Here is a 17,623-nt window from a genome sequence, read left to right as displayed (position 1 = left end):
ATGAGTCGGAGTTCGTATAACTACCTTTTGCATATTACTTGCTATCTAACGTTCCATTGGATATATAGTATAATTTTACAAATATCTGCAATTAGAAGTCATTTTGAGAAGCTTTAAAATTCCTACTATAAAGAAGCTATTACCTGTTGTTATGCAAATCAGCTGTTCATCTTTGAACCCAACAAAATTATGCTAACGAGCAAATAATTTATCACTCCACTGGACTTGTGTCAGTATCTAGTCTCTGATCAACATCAAAATAGTTCCCTTTGAGATACGTTACTTCCCGGTAGACAATAACAAAGCTCTCAATATAATACTGCCTTGAAAAATAATCTCATAAAAAAAATTCGATGCCAACTTTCAACATGCAGGCCACTCCATTTGATACTCAAACTCAAGTAGATAGTGAATTCTGCAACCAAAGTGTGATGAAAAAAAAGGTTTATTCAATAAGACCGCCTACACTTTTTATTACCTTTCACTTTATTTTGTCAATACTTTGTGAGAGTATTGTGAGTGTGAGAACATTTTAAAAGTTATCGAAAATTTATAAAAAAGTAGCTCGTTTAAAAAAAATCGCTGACTCTGGAATAAGCATTATTTCAGCTTAAACGTGTAACTCGAATGCGCAGTTTGTGCATTGTCTACAATAAACTAGATTGATTAAGTAAAAATAAGCTAATTTGCTAATAATAATAAAATGAAAATAAAGTAATAATAAAAATAAATTAAAAATTAAAAATCATAAAATAAAATAATAATTAAATAATCAACAAATAAAGCTGAATTTGTAAAGCCGTGAACCAGTTTTTAGTGCAAAGCTTGCGTTTCTGTACAAAATAATATACAACAACAAATATTGCACTGATTAAAAAAAAAATGTAATTAGCTCAACAAACCGTTATATCTAGGCAGAAGCGTGTATAATAAAATCACATAAAATTACAACTTTTGTTATTGTTATTGTTGCTGCTGCATTGCATTGTTTTGAAGCGATTAAAAAGCGTTAATAATATATAGAAACATATATGTATATATGTATGTATAATATAACGTTGTAAATACAAAGAATTATATTAACGAAATGTAAATTTACTCTATACAATTAACAATTCCAACTTTGTTGTTGCTGCTCTTTTAACAATTTCTGTTCCGCTATTTTGAACTGTGTCTATTGTCTGGCAGCTGTAGCGCTGCTTAATTTGCATCTCAAAAGCCGACTTATATGGCTAACCATATGGGCATACATTCATACGTCTGTATATTTGTATATATACATGTGTGTGTGCGTGTGTTAGCTCGGCTTATGACCGTTTTGATGTTGGCTGCTGGCTTAAAAATAAAAGTCAAAATAGGTTACTCTCAGTTCATTCACTCGCCCATACATGCAGTTAACGGTTAAAAACACACATTTTATATAATATGGCTGTTGAACTTTGATGTCAATGCTAACAATATGCCACCAGAAACGGTATCATGCCTTCCTCATCCGTTGAAGATAATTTGTAACTCATTTGATTTACGATATGATGCACTCTATGATCCACAGCTGATTGTGTATTAGAAGCGTTCTCATTAAATATGCTTGGAAAATACCAAAATTTGGAAAGCGGCGAACCGAACTGTTAACTGGTATAAAAACAATGGACTGGTATAAACGGATCGTGATAGAACAGCTAGCTAGAAATACTAGCTAACTATAAAAGTATTAGTCACATCTCCAATATTGCATAATTTTTGGTAAATGAACCACGAAATAATTTACTCTGCATTTTCATTTATTTTCAAGAGCTCTCGTCTAATTGGGTAACATTATCAAGATTTCCTCCTAATATTTTTTGACAAAATTTTTGTAGGGAAACTCATTTCACTATGGAAAATTAAAATACAATTCTTTTGACCTATAAAATGATTGCAATAAATGAGAAAATCGAACAAGAAATTAACTAAATTCCCTGTTGCCTTAACGAGTTCATTTTAAAACCGCTATTTAATAATCCACAAGCAACATTTATTATCTTACATCAAGAATTCTTCATTAAAAAAACCAATCGTTCTAAAAAGCTTTTCAGAGTTATTTAAATACTAAATGCTTCCCTACAATCAATCTATCAGTCATAAAAATAACTATAACTATTAAAATGTATCACATACATATTTACATATATTATAAGGTTTAAAGGTAATAGCCGTATATCAGAATTTAGAATGAAGAGAGTTTATTATGCTGTAAAATTCTTTTTTTATGATACCGATCAACAGCATATCATTGAGAATGCAAGAAAGCCATATTCAAACAGCCAAACCAACTTATTCAAGTCATTGACATCGAACAAGACAGTTGAATAAGTTCTTAGAAAGAAATGTTATTAAGTCAAGATACGTCGCTTTGATTAGAAATGATGAACAGTTACACTATTAATGTTTTATTCGTATATGAGTATTAGAAAGTCAATGATTTAAGCGAATGATTATGGTTAAGCTTGTGTTACGTGACTGAAAGCTTGTAGAAGAATTCTACATATTTAGAACGCATATCGCTCATTTACTTGAATAGTGTCACAACTCAAAAAACACGATTTTTGAGTTGAGTATGCAGAAATGTACACAACTTCAGCGTCCATATTGTATAAAAATTTCATTCCGATGCGTAGAAAAATAAACCGTGAAATAAGAATGTGCCGTTATTAAACTTGTTATGTTGGATTATGTTTTAACTACAATAACGACACTTCTCAGTTGTGCCAGAATTAGGCATGGATTTTTATCTGAAAGAGAGACATATTTTGTGTTACAACACATATTGTCATAGAGTGAATTTGGTTTTCTTTTCAGAAAGGACGACATATTTCATATTACAACGATATTGGTGAAAAGTAATTAAATTTTTCGTATTGATTTTTTTGAACAAAAACGACACATTTGACTTATGACGGCGAAATTGATTTATATTTTTCACAAATAACGACACAATTCAAAATGGGTCAGGTTTATGCCCAAGAAAAAGCATTAGTATACTCTATTTGGTCCATTTATGCTCAACATTGTATTTAATATATTACAGGCCACTAGATTTGTCAATAAACAGTTGGAATTTTTCTATATTTGCTAAATGAGAGACAATTAAAAACTTTAAATCGCTCTCCTGAAAAATCGGCTTTTTTGAGTTGTGACACTATTCAAGTAAATGAGCGATATGTTTTTATGCGATTTAACCACTTCTTATAAACATTTCTATTCCAAAAATTTAAATTTAAATTTTTATCTCCTGAGTCACATCTATTTGCATAGCAGTTTCAACAGCGTTGCTTTGCTATAATTTATACCCCATTAGAGTGCGCTGTCACTTTTATAGTTATTTAATAGAGCAACAAAAGCAACTTCATAATGTTAAATATTATAGCTCACTTCATTCAGTAATCAGCTGGAAGTACTGATGTGATTAATTTACCTGAGTTAAAGAAGATTTATATCTCTAAGCTGTTTAAGAGCCTTTAAATTTTCATTTACTTTAAAGAAATCAACAATTCGACATATCTGTTTGTAGATATACATATCTCAAAGCAGTAAATGTGGACAGTTTTACACGTATTCGGGGTTTCCCAAAATCATTTTTAATTAATTCAACTTAATTATAAAATGTAAAATTTTATTTTCTTTAACCATTGTCAACGTCTAATCACTTAGTTTGCATTGTAATAAGTTTAATACGATTTATATGCTTTGATAAATTTATCCGCAGTTGTCATTAAAATTTATTTATTATTTAATTACTTTTTGAATGATTTCATTTTATTTCCCGAAATAAATATTATGTAAAATGCAATTTTATTGAAAATCTCGAAAAAAAATTATGTGAGTTCATTAAATGAAGAATTTCTAAGTCACTGAATAAATAAAAAATATATTTTTTAAACTTTTTTTTAGTTGACCTAGCTATATTTTATTACACAAGGTGGTTGAAGTAGTTGTCGCCTCAGCAGTTTCCACAGTGGCGTATCTGGTAAAATAAAGGTGATATATGTATCATCTCTCCATCTCTATCCCACATATATATTATTCGCGACTCGCAACTCCTCTTCTCATAACATTGAGGGAACCAATTAACGATTTGGGAAAGGGCATAGATGCAAAGACTTCTTGAAGATCAGTTGAAGAAAAGTTTTGTATATTGTTATAAATACAGTAAAACCATAACACGAAGATCTCCATAACAAATTTCATACGAATTTCCTTCCATAACTCAAACTTCCTTAACTTGAAGTCTCTCTAACTAGATTTTTTGCGTATAATGGTGATTGGAGTTAGAGTAGTTCTACTGTAATTGCTAAAACGGATGAATCCATGGAGCAAAACTTAAAGTAAAGCTAAGAACATAATATAGAACATAGCGATAAAGCTTTATGATAAATTTGAAGTTAGTTAGTTAATTTTTTAAATATTTGTATCGTATTATGATTTTAAAAAACCTTGGTAATAGGGAACAAAAATCCTAGGCTACGGTGGATATTGTTTGATTCGTTAAACCGCTATCTAGGGTCTATAAAAGCTAGTAGTATCACTTTGAAACCGTACCGTGCTTTTATACTATCCCTTGAAATCATTTCTCCGTTATTCTCCAACAATCACATTTTCACGGATTTTGAAGCAGAGTGTTTCAAAGACTCTCGAGTTTAATATTGGGTTAAGAGTACAAAAGTATTGATGTTTTCATGAATTTATTGATGTACTATAGAAAAAAATAACTTGCAGTTGTTTTCGATATTTTTATAACTTTAAGTACCAGATTTTCAACTAAACTAGGAGAAATTTGCTGTTTTATTTCTCCCTAATGTCTAGAGTCTAGCTTATTGCTATTTTATAGCATTTTGATTTGGCGTCAACTAGATTGATTTTAATTAAACGCGTTTTCAGTCAATGAATATTCTTTATATAATAAATTTTTAAGTTGGTTTAGCGTTGTTGGAGCCATTTAAATTATTATTGGAACAAAAGACATTTCTAGATGGGTGTGGACAAAATTATTTGCATGCATTTATGATTTCTTTAATGCGTAAGAATACATATAAGAGTCTAAATATATACATATGTATTGTATAAATTTAAATATTTTTTGCTTTCACCAAAACACCAATTAGCGTCAAAACCAGTCTAAATATTTTTAGTCTAAACAAAAAAAAATTTAAATAAAAATCAAAGCATTAAAAGTTGAATGTCTCGTCTGTATAAATTTTCCATAATCTTTTTAATAAATTATTTTAAATGCATTGCAAGTACAATCATTGTAAAATTTTGAAATCTCATTAACGTCTAAAAAACATCGCTGAGTACTAAAGCAATTTATTTACAACCATCAATATATACCCCATCACTCTATAGGTTTTAACTCGACAAATCGTGTTTATGAAGCCAAAAGCTTTGAAAATGAAAAGCACGATTTGCGCTAAGCATCATTAGTATAGAAAAAATCACACAAAATTCGAAAATAAATGCATTAAAATTCGTATTTATGGTCTCATTTCAGAAAGACTTTACACCGTTAAGAGCACGTATTTCTACACACCACCACCGAAATGTATCCCAAACAAGGAGGCGTGGCGATAACACAATTATCGAAGCTTTTGACAATATGTTTTGTCATCTGTACACTGACGATCCGTTGCACCAATTCCGAGGTGTACACAGCGTTGGCAGAAATGGAAGAACTGCTTGAGACTGAATCGGTATTAATAACTAATTTAAATGGTTATCTTAAGGTGCAACAACAAAAGTTGGACTACCTCAAAAAGTGAGTATGCTAATATGGATATACAGTTTTTATATTCTTTATCTTACATACATACATATATATATATATATATATATATATATATATTAAAAACTAAAAAAAAGATTTAAAAAAATCAGTGCAAAAAACTAAACGATTCATTTTTCGACACTATCATTAATTTAATGTGATAATTAATTGCATGCTAACCATATAAAATAATAAAAACTTCAACAACGAGACACCTGCTATACAAACATACACAGTTATCGAAACGGTTAAACTGTCATAATAGACAATGACATTGCTTAAATGATGAGATACATATATTTTCGGATCTACTAATCGCTGCTAACAATTATTTTATAATTATAAACAATTTGTTAAACAGACAAGCGATCAGAGTATGACGAAGTTTTAGTTATGGCAAATTAATGGCGTAATTAATTATACAGATTTCAGATATTTATAGCAAATATAATATACATATAAAAAAAAATTAGAGTAGTATACAGCAGACATATGCTTTAAAAAAGTGAATTATGATTGATGTTGGGTTGAAAGATAGAAAAGCTATTTAGACGTTAGCTTTCAAGATACTTCAAAAGCAAAATAAGGAAAACCCGGTGTGTAGAAATGATCAGAAGAAATATAGTACTTTGCGAAATGTTACTTAGCATAATATCTCCGAAAGCTTTTTATAGACTCAATATAATCAGGAATGCTATAATCTAAGCACATAGAAATCTGAACCACCCACCTACATACCTCGTCATCCACTTCACTTTAAAATCATGTTATGCAAGTCAACCCACAAAAATTATAAAACTCAGTTATTATACTCTCGCAATGTGTTGCATAGAGTATTATAGTTTTGTTCACATAACGGTTGTTTGTGTCACCAAGAAATAAAAGAGTTAGCTATGGGGTTATATATATATATATATGTATATATATAAATGATCAGGATGTCTGTCCGTCCGACCGTGCAAGCGATAACTTGAGTGAAAATTGGGATATCTTAATGAAACTTGGAACACATGTTCCTTGGGACAGTGAGAGGGTTGCTTTCGAAAATGAAAACCAAAAACACATAAAGTGTCATAAGTATGCCATAAATAAAGATATAAAGTAAAATTTGGAATAAAGGATCGCACTAGGAAGGGGCATATTTGGATGTAATTTTTTTGGGGAAGTGGGCATGGCCCCGCCCCCAAATCGGTTATTTGTATATATCTCGTAAACCAATGATGCTATATAAACCAAACTTTCTGCAGTCGATTCTCTTACGTACCCCACCACACACCATAAATATAGTTGAAATTGGATAATAACCACGCCCACTTCCCATACAAAGGTTAGGTTGAAAATTACCAAAAGTGAGTTAACTCACTAACGAAAAACGTCAGAAATACTAAATTTCACGTATGAAATGGCAGATGGAAGCTGCACTCAGATTTTTTTACAAAATGGAAAATGGGCGTCGCGTCGCCCACTTATGGGTCAAAAACCATATCTAAGGAACTACTTGACCGATTTCAATGAAACTTGGTTTGTAATAGTTTCTTTACATCCCAATGATATGTTGTGAAAATAGGCCAAATCGCTTCACAACTACGCCGACTTCCTATATACCAGAACTTTGAACAAATACTATGTTAATACTGTGGCAGCCCCATTCTAAAAATCGCCGAAATCGGACCATAGGTTTTTAAGGCCCCATATATCGAATACGAGGACCTCGGTGCTTCTAACCTAATATTATGGTTTCCAACTTTCAATGGACTTTATACAATATATATGACGAATATGTGGGTCAAATTGTGTATTATATAATATAAATAAAGTTAAATAAATAAATTGCGAGAGTATAAAATGTTCGGTTGCACCCGAACTTAGCCCTTCCTTACTTGTTTTAATTCTATCTTCAACTCGAAACAGGTCGATCTTTGAGGTGTTCTACGTTCCATGTCACCAATACATATAGTAATATATGGGAGGATGGATGCAATATAAATTTTAGACCGTTCTCGCACTACTTGTTCACTTAATAACAAAAATAAACTAAGACAGAGCATAAACTATCGATCCCAACATCGATCGAATTGACATAGAATTATGAGCTAGGAAGAGTTGTTTCGAAAGATCCATAGATCCACTGATCCTTTCTGGCCCGCAGTGGATCGAAAACGATCCTTCCAGCTGCTGTCGCTTTGTAAGGCCCATCTAGCCGACTTAATAACTTTATAATAGAGTCCAATCGCATTTTCGTATCATAAGGGTCTTAGAGATCCGTCAGGAGTATCCGGGTGTCACAAAGGACAGTCGAATCTGTCTCAGTGAGATACTCTGCTGTTGCAGGGATCTACTCCTTAACCCATCCTCACCTGATCACTGATCCAAAGATGGATAACACAATATTACTCTTTTGCAGTTTATTAATTTTATTGCCAGCTTGCGAAAAGTTAAATATTAAACCATGTCCTTATAAGAACATGGCTCAACCGAAGCTTATTTACAACTTTAATTTGTGCCGAACCTCCGAAGCTCAAATGCGTTCTTGGTAATAACAAAGGAGAGTATATTAGTTGATATCTCGATCTTGAGTATTCAAAAGGAAATGCATTTTAATATGCTCAGTTCATTCGGAGACGGCATTTCCTAATTTATTAAAGCGAAATCTGTTAAGCATCTACCACATCCGTTCTGTATCACAATACTCAAAACAAATATGAATGTGTTCCTACAATACCCTGCAGGAAATTTGCAATAGCAAATTAAAGAGTTAGATACTACCGGTTAGCTCTCGACGCACTCGGTATAACTTTTTCATACTGCTGCATGCGTCAAAACTTCTATACTATGTATATAGGAATATGATGAAAATTAGATTGCCACTGACAAATTATCTGATCGGTTAGATCGTTGACTTAATTTCTTTGATTATTACATTTCCATTACCTTAGTTATTGAGATCCTGGTATTATGAGTTATTATTCTATATAGATCTTGATCTCATTAAATATGTACATAATACGTTAAGGCTTTCACAAGCTGTTAATATTGGTGGAAAATAGTTGCTCAACTATATATTTTTTGTATCTTTTTTTTCCTACAGGGTATTTACGTAGCCTCGCAAACACTTCCACATTTATAAAAGATTTCCTGTTGCACATATCCTCAACATATATGTATGTATGTATTTATATTTCAATACTCCAAAGTCTTTTGTTGGCGCTGCAATTAAGCACACACAAAACAAGGACAAGATTATTAAACCCGATAGAAGAGGGGAAATCAACTGCAAGCAGCTGACAGCTGTTCACAAACTACATTCGAATCCTTACAGATCCTGCTTGCTTGCTTGCTGCTCCAATGTGTTTGTGTTAATATGCCTTTTCAATATGCTCTCCTTGCCTCTGCACGCTGACTCCTTCGGCGTTCTTCGAGTTTCTGCATTTGTAGTTGTTGCAACGCAGCAGTTGTTTCTACATGCATTGTTATTTGCTTAATGATTGTTTTTGTTGTTGCAACTCTAACTAGTTTTGGCGCGTGCCTCCTGCCACAGCATAGCTGCTCTTTGTCTATTTTTCAATATCTGTCGCCTTTGATTTGGTCTGCTTTTCTAACGGCTGCTTGATCTCATCACACCTTTGCATTTGAGTGCTTACATCTGTACTTGTATATGCATATACATAGTAACTGCAACGCTCAAATAAAACCAAAATCTTTTGCTTCATTGTTGCACATTTCCTTAGTACGTGCCACATATTGGCAACAACTGCACTCGTTGCGCTTAGCAGCTTATTTATGTCGACTGCGACTGCATAAACTTTGAAATATTGCGAAAGATTTGCTCATCGGTCAGATGTTATATACAAACATACATATGTGGTTCCAAATCATATTTTGTATCGAATTTCGGAAGAATTCAAGTGTTATTAAAAAATTATATAAACCGTGCTATCCTTTGACAACCTGAGGCAGACAATGCTTGGTCGTTGTCCCCAAAAGTTTTCAAAATTAGTCACGAATTTGATATACATATAACTCCAAATGAATCCAAAGTCCATCTCTCTTTGGTCTATCTAACCCATGGTTAGTTTAGCTTAGGTTGTATGGCTGTTACCCAGAGGGAAAACACACTCAGACTATGATAAACAGTCCTTTATGAAGTCAAGATCATCCCCCTTGATTCGATATTAAGACTCGACAAAGCGCCCCGAGTTTCTAACCCAAAGGAGGCACCCATTTTTCTCCATCGTCACTAACTAGTGGATCTCCACATAAGCTCTAGCAATTTCTCTCGCGTTTCTGTTTTTATTTAGATAAATTATGTTTATGTCAACCATATGACTGGCTAGGTCATGTTGTACGAATGGATGAACGTGCTCCAGCTCTGAAAGTATTCGATGCAGTACCCGCTGGTGGAAGCCGAGGGAGAGGGAGACTTCCACTCCGATGGAAGGACCAGGTGGAGAGGGACCTGGCTTCGCTTGGAATAACCAACTGGCGCCAAACTGCCAGAAGGAGGGATACGTGGCGCGCTGTTTTGGACTCGGCTATAACCGCGTAAGTGGTGTCTACGCCAGTCAAGAAGAAGAAGAATATGACTCCATACAACTCCATTTTTCTTCCTTTCCATCCTGTGTTAATACCGCCTTACGTTTCTTACCACTAGAACTAGCAAATTTAAAGATTTATAAAGTGCCTCCGAACAAAGTACCACATTGGATTTTAAGGTGCTTATGTTACTTCAAAATTCAAAATAATTGAGGGCAATATTAAGGTATGTTCAAAAAATAACGGGAATTTTTGTTTTTGAATATAATATTTATTCGGCTACATTGGTGTTGTCGCCTTCAAAACAGTCTCCATTCGATACCAGCGCTTCTTCCAATCGTGGAAACACTTCTCAAACCCCAATATGAAAAATTTAAAATTCCCGTTATTTTTTGAACATACCTCGTATGTATTGTATTACTTAAATTATTCAAAAGATTAAACATATGTGTATGGGTGTCATTTACAAACCATTCGATTAAGAAAGCGTGGGATCGTGGGAACGCTTGAGATTTGTGACTTTTGACGTAAAGCGTTAGTGATCGATTAAAAGGGTCAGTAACCTAAATATCTATATACATGTACATATGTTAAATGCATCACAGTCCAATGTTCCAAACATTTAAATGATATTTCCGAAAACTTTCTCAAGGTATAGTTTACCAAAAACGCACTTTCTATAAAAAAAACAATATTCGATTTATGTATGTTTAAGCACAGATTTATTTGTGGGTTTGTCATCACCCCACCAGCTAATGTGACATTTATTAACTGTAAGTAATTCGACACTTCAGCTGTGTTGGCGGCTGCGCCAGCGTCAGCGTCAATGGTAGCGCCTGCGCACGATGATTAAATAAGCGCTTGGTATCACTGCCTGACAATGCGCCGGCTTGAAACGACTATTCGAATGATTTGCCACACAAATGCATATATTATTCAAATGCTTTTATGGATATAAATGTACATTCACGTTTCCACCCCTTAAGGGAAGTTGAAAACTGCAAATAATAATATAGAATATCTCGAGTGAATAGCATTTGAAAATATCCTGACGCTTAAAAAAAACACAATTTAACGTATGGAGGGTTAACACGCAATCATACATGTTTGTAGCAACAAATTGTAACGGTCGAATTTGTTTTTTTGTAAAGAGGGGAAATTTAATCAAAATATGCGGCGGAGTGTTTGTACAGCTATGTGTATGTACGAGTTAATATAATCATCTGTATATATTACTTTTTATTATTTTTTACGCTGATTAATTTATATACATATGTATAAGCTATATACATACATGTCGTACAAAGAACTGTGCCTACTTAGCAGGTCCTACATATGTAGATATGAGATATGTGTGAATAGACGGCATTTCATTAGTTTCAATTTGAGTTATTTCAGTGAGTCAAAATATGAAAAATATTTTTTTTTTCTCTGAAAAACTTATAAAAAAGCAACGACCGCTTAAAGAGCTCACACCTGAAATGATTATCTTTAAGAAACGACTTCTACCGATTGAAGTTGCTCTGTGACTATCTAACTTCCAACACCTATAACTAAACGAGTTAGATATAGGGTTATACATATATACCAAGTGATCAGGGTGAAGCGAAGATTTCAAATCCAAATGTCTGTCCGTCTGTACAAGCGATAACTGCCATAACTAAGCTATATATTTGGCTGTGAAAAAAATCAAAAATTTTATTTTTCATTGGCGATAGTTTCTCAGAATGAAAATGTCCTCCGAGTGATCCTCCGATATTAAAAATACTCTTATAATAATATCCATTAATGTTTCGAAGATGACTGAACTTTTAAGAACCTATAATTCTCGAAAAACCTCGATCCAAGAGAAAGAAGTTTTCTAATTCCAAGTATTTGATCGAGCTTAAAAACTGCTTTTTCCACATACAAATATAAAGAATTTTTAACCGCATAGAAGCCATGAACCAACTTTACTTGAAAATTACTAACCAACTCGTTTTTCAACAACCTATTCGTACTCGCTATTAACATTAGCGGTGACAATGAAAATCGCTTTTTATAAACGCCGGCTGCGCTTGCGCAAACAAAGCCTGCACATGGCGACGCAAGCGCCGGGGGTGGAAGAGTGATGAAGGGGAATGCTAGAAGAAAATGCATACCTTACTAACTAAAAACTACCCTCAGAACCCTCGGAAATGATGTGGAAACTTATTAAGTAAAATTATTTCATTGTATTAAATGCATGTATGTATGTATGCATGTGTGCGTTTGTGTAAAGTTGTGCTGGTAGGCACCAAGATTCGATCCTAGCTGGTGCCACTGGCGGCGTACGTCAACTGACTGCTGGCAGGCAAGCAGCCGTTGCAGGAGCAGATGTTTCCAATTGAGACGAATATGCGCGCGCCAAAGCAAATGCCATGGCATTGTTCAAAACATTATGTTGGTGTGTGTGTTTATATGTACCTTTGATAATCAGCGGTTCAACTCCGGCTCGCAGTGTTATTTAGCACAATTATTATTACATACACAGCACTGGCACTGAGTCTTGTGGCACGATCTATAGAGGGGGAGCTGAGCGTCGCCGTTGACGCTTCAGCCACACATGAGTGGTTATATACAGGCAAACACATACACATACAAATGTCAATATTATTATGGAACCCAAGCGGGGTTGCAATTCGTAGCTTCTACTTTTGGCAGTTGGTCTTCCGACTTTACCGACATTCTTCAGACTTCAGACATCAGCAGTTGTGCAGCAGAAGTCGTCGCGAGTGGAAGCAAGAAAATTTTGGAAAATAATTTAAAAAACGTTTAAAAAATAGTGAAAAATATATATGAAAGTGCTGGTAGTGTTAAGGAAAGTTGCAATTATTATGCTTCAACGGTAAACCGTTCGTATTGAGTTATATCTAAAACTCCTACAAGAAGTTCTGTGAATAAAACTATTAACTGGAAGAAGTTTCCTTAATTTGTGCTACAACTTTTGAAAACAATTAGAACGAAGCAATTTGAAACGCGCTGATCGTATAAACCAACCAAAATGTCGCAACACAATTACACGAATCCGGCATTTTGTCAAGGTAGTGAATTTTACCCGACACGCGGCATCGAATTGGACTCGGTGCAACAACAGCACGTCGAAGCGATCTACAATCGCAGCTTGAACATTTCTTATGGCGGTCATACGGCGCAGACAAATGCACGCGTTGGTCCCCTACGTCTTCAGCGAAGCATGTCGACGCGTTCGGTTAACACGCAGAAACGCCAGAAGACCACAGCCATACCGGGGGTGCACTTAAGTCGTCTAGCGACACAACCAAATCAACACCAATACAACCACCAACAGCAACAACAACAACAACAGCAGCAGCAGCTACAACGTCAGAGCCAACATACACCGCAACAGCATTTCATAAAAAGTCAAGCTTCTACAACGCCTGCGCGTACAAACCAATTCAATGCCGTTACCGAGCCAGCGAATTTCGAAACGCGCTCGAATTCCGGCCGTTACGCGCTCGTGCCGTTAGAGGATTTGCCTACGGCCGTTAGTAATAATAATAACAGCCGTTACGCAATCGTGCCTGGTCCAAGCGCACCGCTAACAACTTTGCGTCGCTATGCTAAATCTCAGGATAACCTCGATTGTTATGGTTCTGATGGACGTTTGCACAGTGATGATGAACCAGCCTCTTTTCACGAGGAACCCAACTCATTTCATGGTCAAACCACAGATACGGCTTTCACGAGTCTACCACCAGTCTTTGAGCGTGCCAGATCCGCGCATCCGATTACAAAGCAGCCACAACCATTGGCGCCGAAGATCAAGCATGCTTTCTCCAGCGATTTCGGTAGTAAAACCTTTTTAATTGTGGATAAGAATAGCAATCAACGCTACCAAATGGTACCCACTGCGGAGGATGAGGAATTAGTCGATGACAATCAGGAGATCATACAAATGCACAACGGACGTGCGCATCGCTATGCAGTCATACCAACTGAGGAGGAGGCGGACCATATGCTCGGCGCAGCGGATGAAGAGGAGGAGACGTGCTTGAGCAACTCTGATTTGAACCGCAGTGAGAATTTCTTTATTGGCAATACCATGAAAACGCCAAGAAATGCAACGATGCGTACCTCAACACCACAGAAACTGCCAGCTGCGTCACAACCACCGAGCGGCAACACCTCCTATCCTGGTACGCCTATGAAAAATCCAGTGGCTACCAAAATGTTGCACGAATTACTATCGACGCCACGCAAAACGCCACTGCCGCGCAGCGTAACACCACGCAATCTGTCGCCCATGGAACGTTTGCCGGAAAACCAGCAACCGCCAGAGCAGCAGCGCACCAAATACCACTATCGCAGCCAACAACAATTGTGTTACAATACACCTATTGAACGTCGTGTGGAACGCACGGCACAGAGTTTACACTACGAATCGGTGAAGACGCAAGGTGATCGCACTATGGCGGTAATAACGCCACGCATCACAGCACACCAATCGAAAGTTTATCCGGAAGTAGCGGAGGAGGACTGCAGCAGCATACACGGCAAGTCCTCGAACACCACTACACCCTATCCGCAAAAGGTGGCCAATGCGACAGTCACACTAGCCATCGTGTCGCTCATGATGGTGATCAGCAACAGCATGAATTCGGCGCTCATTATCTACATGATTGCACACGTAAGTGTTTATTATTCCCCCTCTTTGTGTGTTTGTGCGTGTATCTCATATTAACTTAAACTCCTTTTCTTTCACACTTTAGTTCGGCAAGTCCTTTTATCTGCAGTACAGCTTGGTGTCCGCCTTCAGTGGCGTCGGTCTCGGTTTTCTCGGTTTTCGTTCACGTCATTGCGAATGGCTGCCGAATCGTAGCTACATCTCGGGGTATATCCTGTTAACGGTCTTCAGTTTACTTAAATGTTGTTGTCTTGTGGTTATACTCGTGCTGGATCCGTATCCAGGACTGCCACTGCACGATGTCACCACAGGCATTATACTGGGTCTTTCCACATTCACGATTTTCTTCATCGGCCTTGGCGTGATTGGCTCACTTTGGTGCTACAGACCCCCGCCAGATAATCGCGTTAATGTGGCTTAAGTATTTATTTCAAAATTTATGATTTTTTTTTAATTTTCAGGTACTTATTTATCTCATAATATTTATTTAGTTTAATATAATTTATATTTATGTCATTATTGCGTACTTTTTATTTAGTTATTAGTTGTTTATTTAGTTTAGTTCACAAATGTAATGCAAAAATTATATCCACGGCTAAAATACCAAAAATAAGTAGAACAAGTTGTTCATCTACATACACTGTTCGAAAAAAGACTGTAAATAACTACATATCTTTTGAAATACTTGCATATTTATATAGACGAAAGAGGCACACACAATCCAGTTTTAGTACAGTAAGTTATGCAGACAATCCTATCATACTTAAATGGTTGTACTGTTATATGGTTGTAATAGTGTTAGGTTTATAGGTTAGGTTTATAGTGTTTATTTAATTAAGAATAATTTAGTTATAGGTATAGTAAAAAATAAGTACTAAGTTCAAAAATATATATTTATATATTTGTATTTATAATTAGTGTTAGATAATATATAGAGATAAATTAGATAATATATAAATTATAATAAATAAAATATATATAAGTGTATATACATATGTATCTAGCAAACAGGTTTTTATAGCATCTCACTAATTTGTAATTAATGTAAATTTGTACAAAAAATATAATAATAAAGATTTTCGAAATCAAAACAAGTTAATTATGGATATGATAGATATATGCGAATTGGGTTAGATTGAGAAACAGGCCATATATGTATATGTAAGAATGAAAGATTATTTTTTGTCACCAATTTACCTTTACCTTAGATACCTTTACCTGAGATATATATAAGTCTAAATTTGGTTTCTAAGAAACTGAAATAGTATACTTTATTTAATGGCTTCGATGGTTTCCGGAGCTCCAGAAACTGAAAAGCTTTATTCTACGAGACTAAATTTCGTTCCTGAGTGAGCTGAAGTAATAACTGTATTTTAGGACTTCGACAGTTTTTGGATATCCAGAAACTGAAACATCTACTTTATGTTGGGACGGTTTCCCGAGATGTATTTATGTAGACCTATGAAATAACCAATTGGCGCCAAACTGCCAGAAGGAAGGATACGTGGCGTGCTGTTTTGGAATCGGCTATAACCGCGTAAGCGGTGTCTACGCCAGTCAAGAAGAAGATGAAATGTGATGCCTGAGGAACTCTAGTTGTCCGTTTTGATGAAAACAGGTCAAAAATAATAAGATGACTAGCGAGACCTTTTTGAAATCATCAATTCAAATATAAAAGAGGCCGGATATAAGACTGACATCAGATAAGATATTGTAATTCAATTTTTGTGTACGGGAACTCATTTTTTAGTATTTTGCTAACTATCCGAATTGGTAAAAATAATAAAGAAATAGAAACTGATGTGGACTGGATGGTTTAAAAAAAATTGTGATGGACATTCATAGAGTATTCGGAAGGGCCACTAAGAAATGTTCTCTCAACAAATGGAATCTAACGGGGTCTACGGGATTTCAGTATTAGTCATAACTTTTACATTTTTCATTTCTTCAATAAGGTCCATGGAAACGTGCTATGCTGTGGTTGAAAACGGTGACTTCCTAAAAGAACGAATGGTCTGTTGAGTTTCCGATCTAGAATTGCTGACTATTTTCATTACTACAATGAAGCAATTCAAGCACGATATTCATCAACAAAACTGACGTGTCCGTATTAAAACTCCAGAAATAATTTAAATTAAAAATTATTATTTTAGAAAACCCAATCTTAAATTGTAAATAATCCCAACAAATGGTGTTAAAACACATCAATTTGTGAAATTTTAGTCTGAAATAAATGAAAATCTTTTCAGTATTGGTTTTCAAAAAAATCTTAAAGAATCCTCCTATTAATGATTTGTATGTCTAATATTACAAGAAATGCTTGAAAGCTTTCCAAAAGCCGTTCATATTTCTAATTATCTTCGTATAGTACCGTTTAATTGGATCTAACACTATAAAATCTATTATTTTGACACTAAAGTCTCTTGATTACTTTATTTTAAATAACTCTTTAATATATTTGTTACAGTAAACTTGGCGAATACCAAAGAGAACATGAAGACGCAGCTACAGATATGTCGACGTACGTCTCGAATCCAATTAACGCATATCTGCTGACAAAACGTTTGACTACCGACTGGCGGCAGGTGGAGAATTTAATGGCGCATGATGTAGGCGTCGGTAAG

The 17,623-nt window shown here is 35.0% G+C and overlaps 2 protein-coding genes across 2 annotated transcripts in view; both read left to right on the top strand.

The window, feature by feature from the left end:
• Positions 1-17,623, top strand: part of LOC114803653 (prolyl 4-hydroxylase subunit alpha-1) — a 43,686-nt gene that overhangs the window by 23,687 nt on the left and 2,376 nt on the right. Inside the window, exons 2-3 of the mRNA XM_054225799.1 lie at positions 5,528-5,791; positions 17,467-17,618. Coding sequence (XP_054081774.1) covers positions 5,577-5,791; positions 17,467-17,618 — 367 coding nt within the window. The 5' untranslated portion in view covers positions 5,528-5,576. The remainder of the gene's footprint in view (positions 1-5,527; positions 5,792-17,466; positions 17,619-17,623) is intronic.
• LOC105209433 (uncharacterized) lies at positions 8,834-17,537 on the top strand. Its single transcript, XM_029038549.2, has 2 exons — positions 8,834-15,002; positions 15,085-17,537. The coding sequence occupies exons 1-2, from the start codon at positions 13,356-13,358 to the stop codon at positions 15,418-15,420; spliced, it is 1,983 nt and encodes a 660-aa protein (XP_028894382.2). The 5' UTR covers positions 8,834-13,355; the 3' UTR covers positions 15,421-17,537.

The sequence above is a fragment of the Zeugodacus cucurbitae genome, chromosome 2, assembly GCF_028554725.1.
Source record: "Zeugodacus cucurbitae isolate PBARC_wt_2022May chromosome 2, idZeuCucr1.2, whole genome shotgun sequence".
Classification (NCBI taxonomy): domain Eukaryota; kingdom Metazoa; phylum Arthropoda; class Insecta; order Diptera; family Tephritidae; genus Zeugodacus; species Zeugodacus cucurbitae.
Note: the sequence above shows the minus strand (reverse complement) of the source record. Positions and strands in the feature narration are given on the sequence as shown.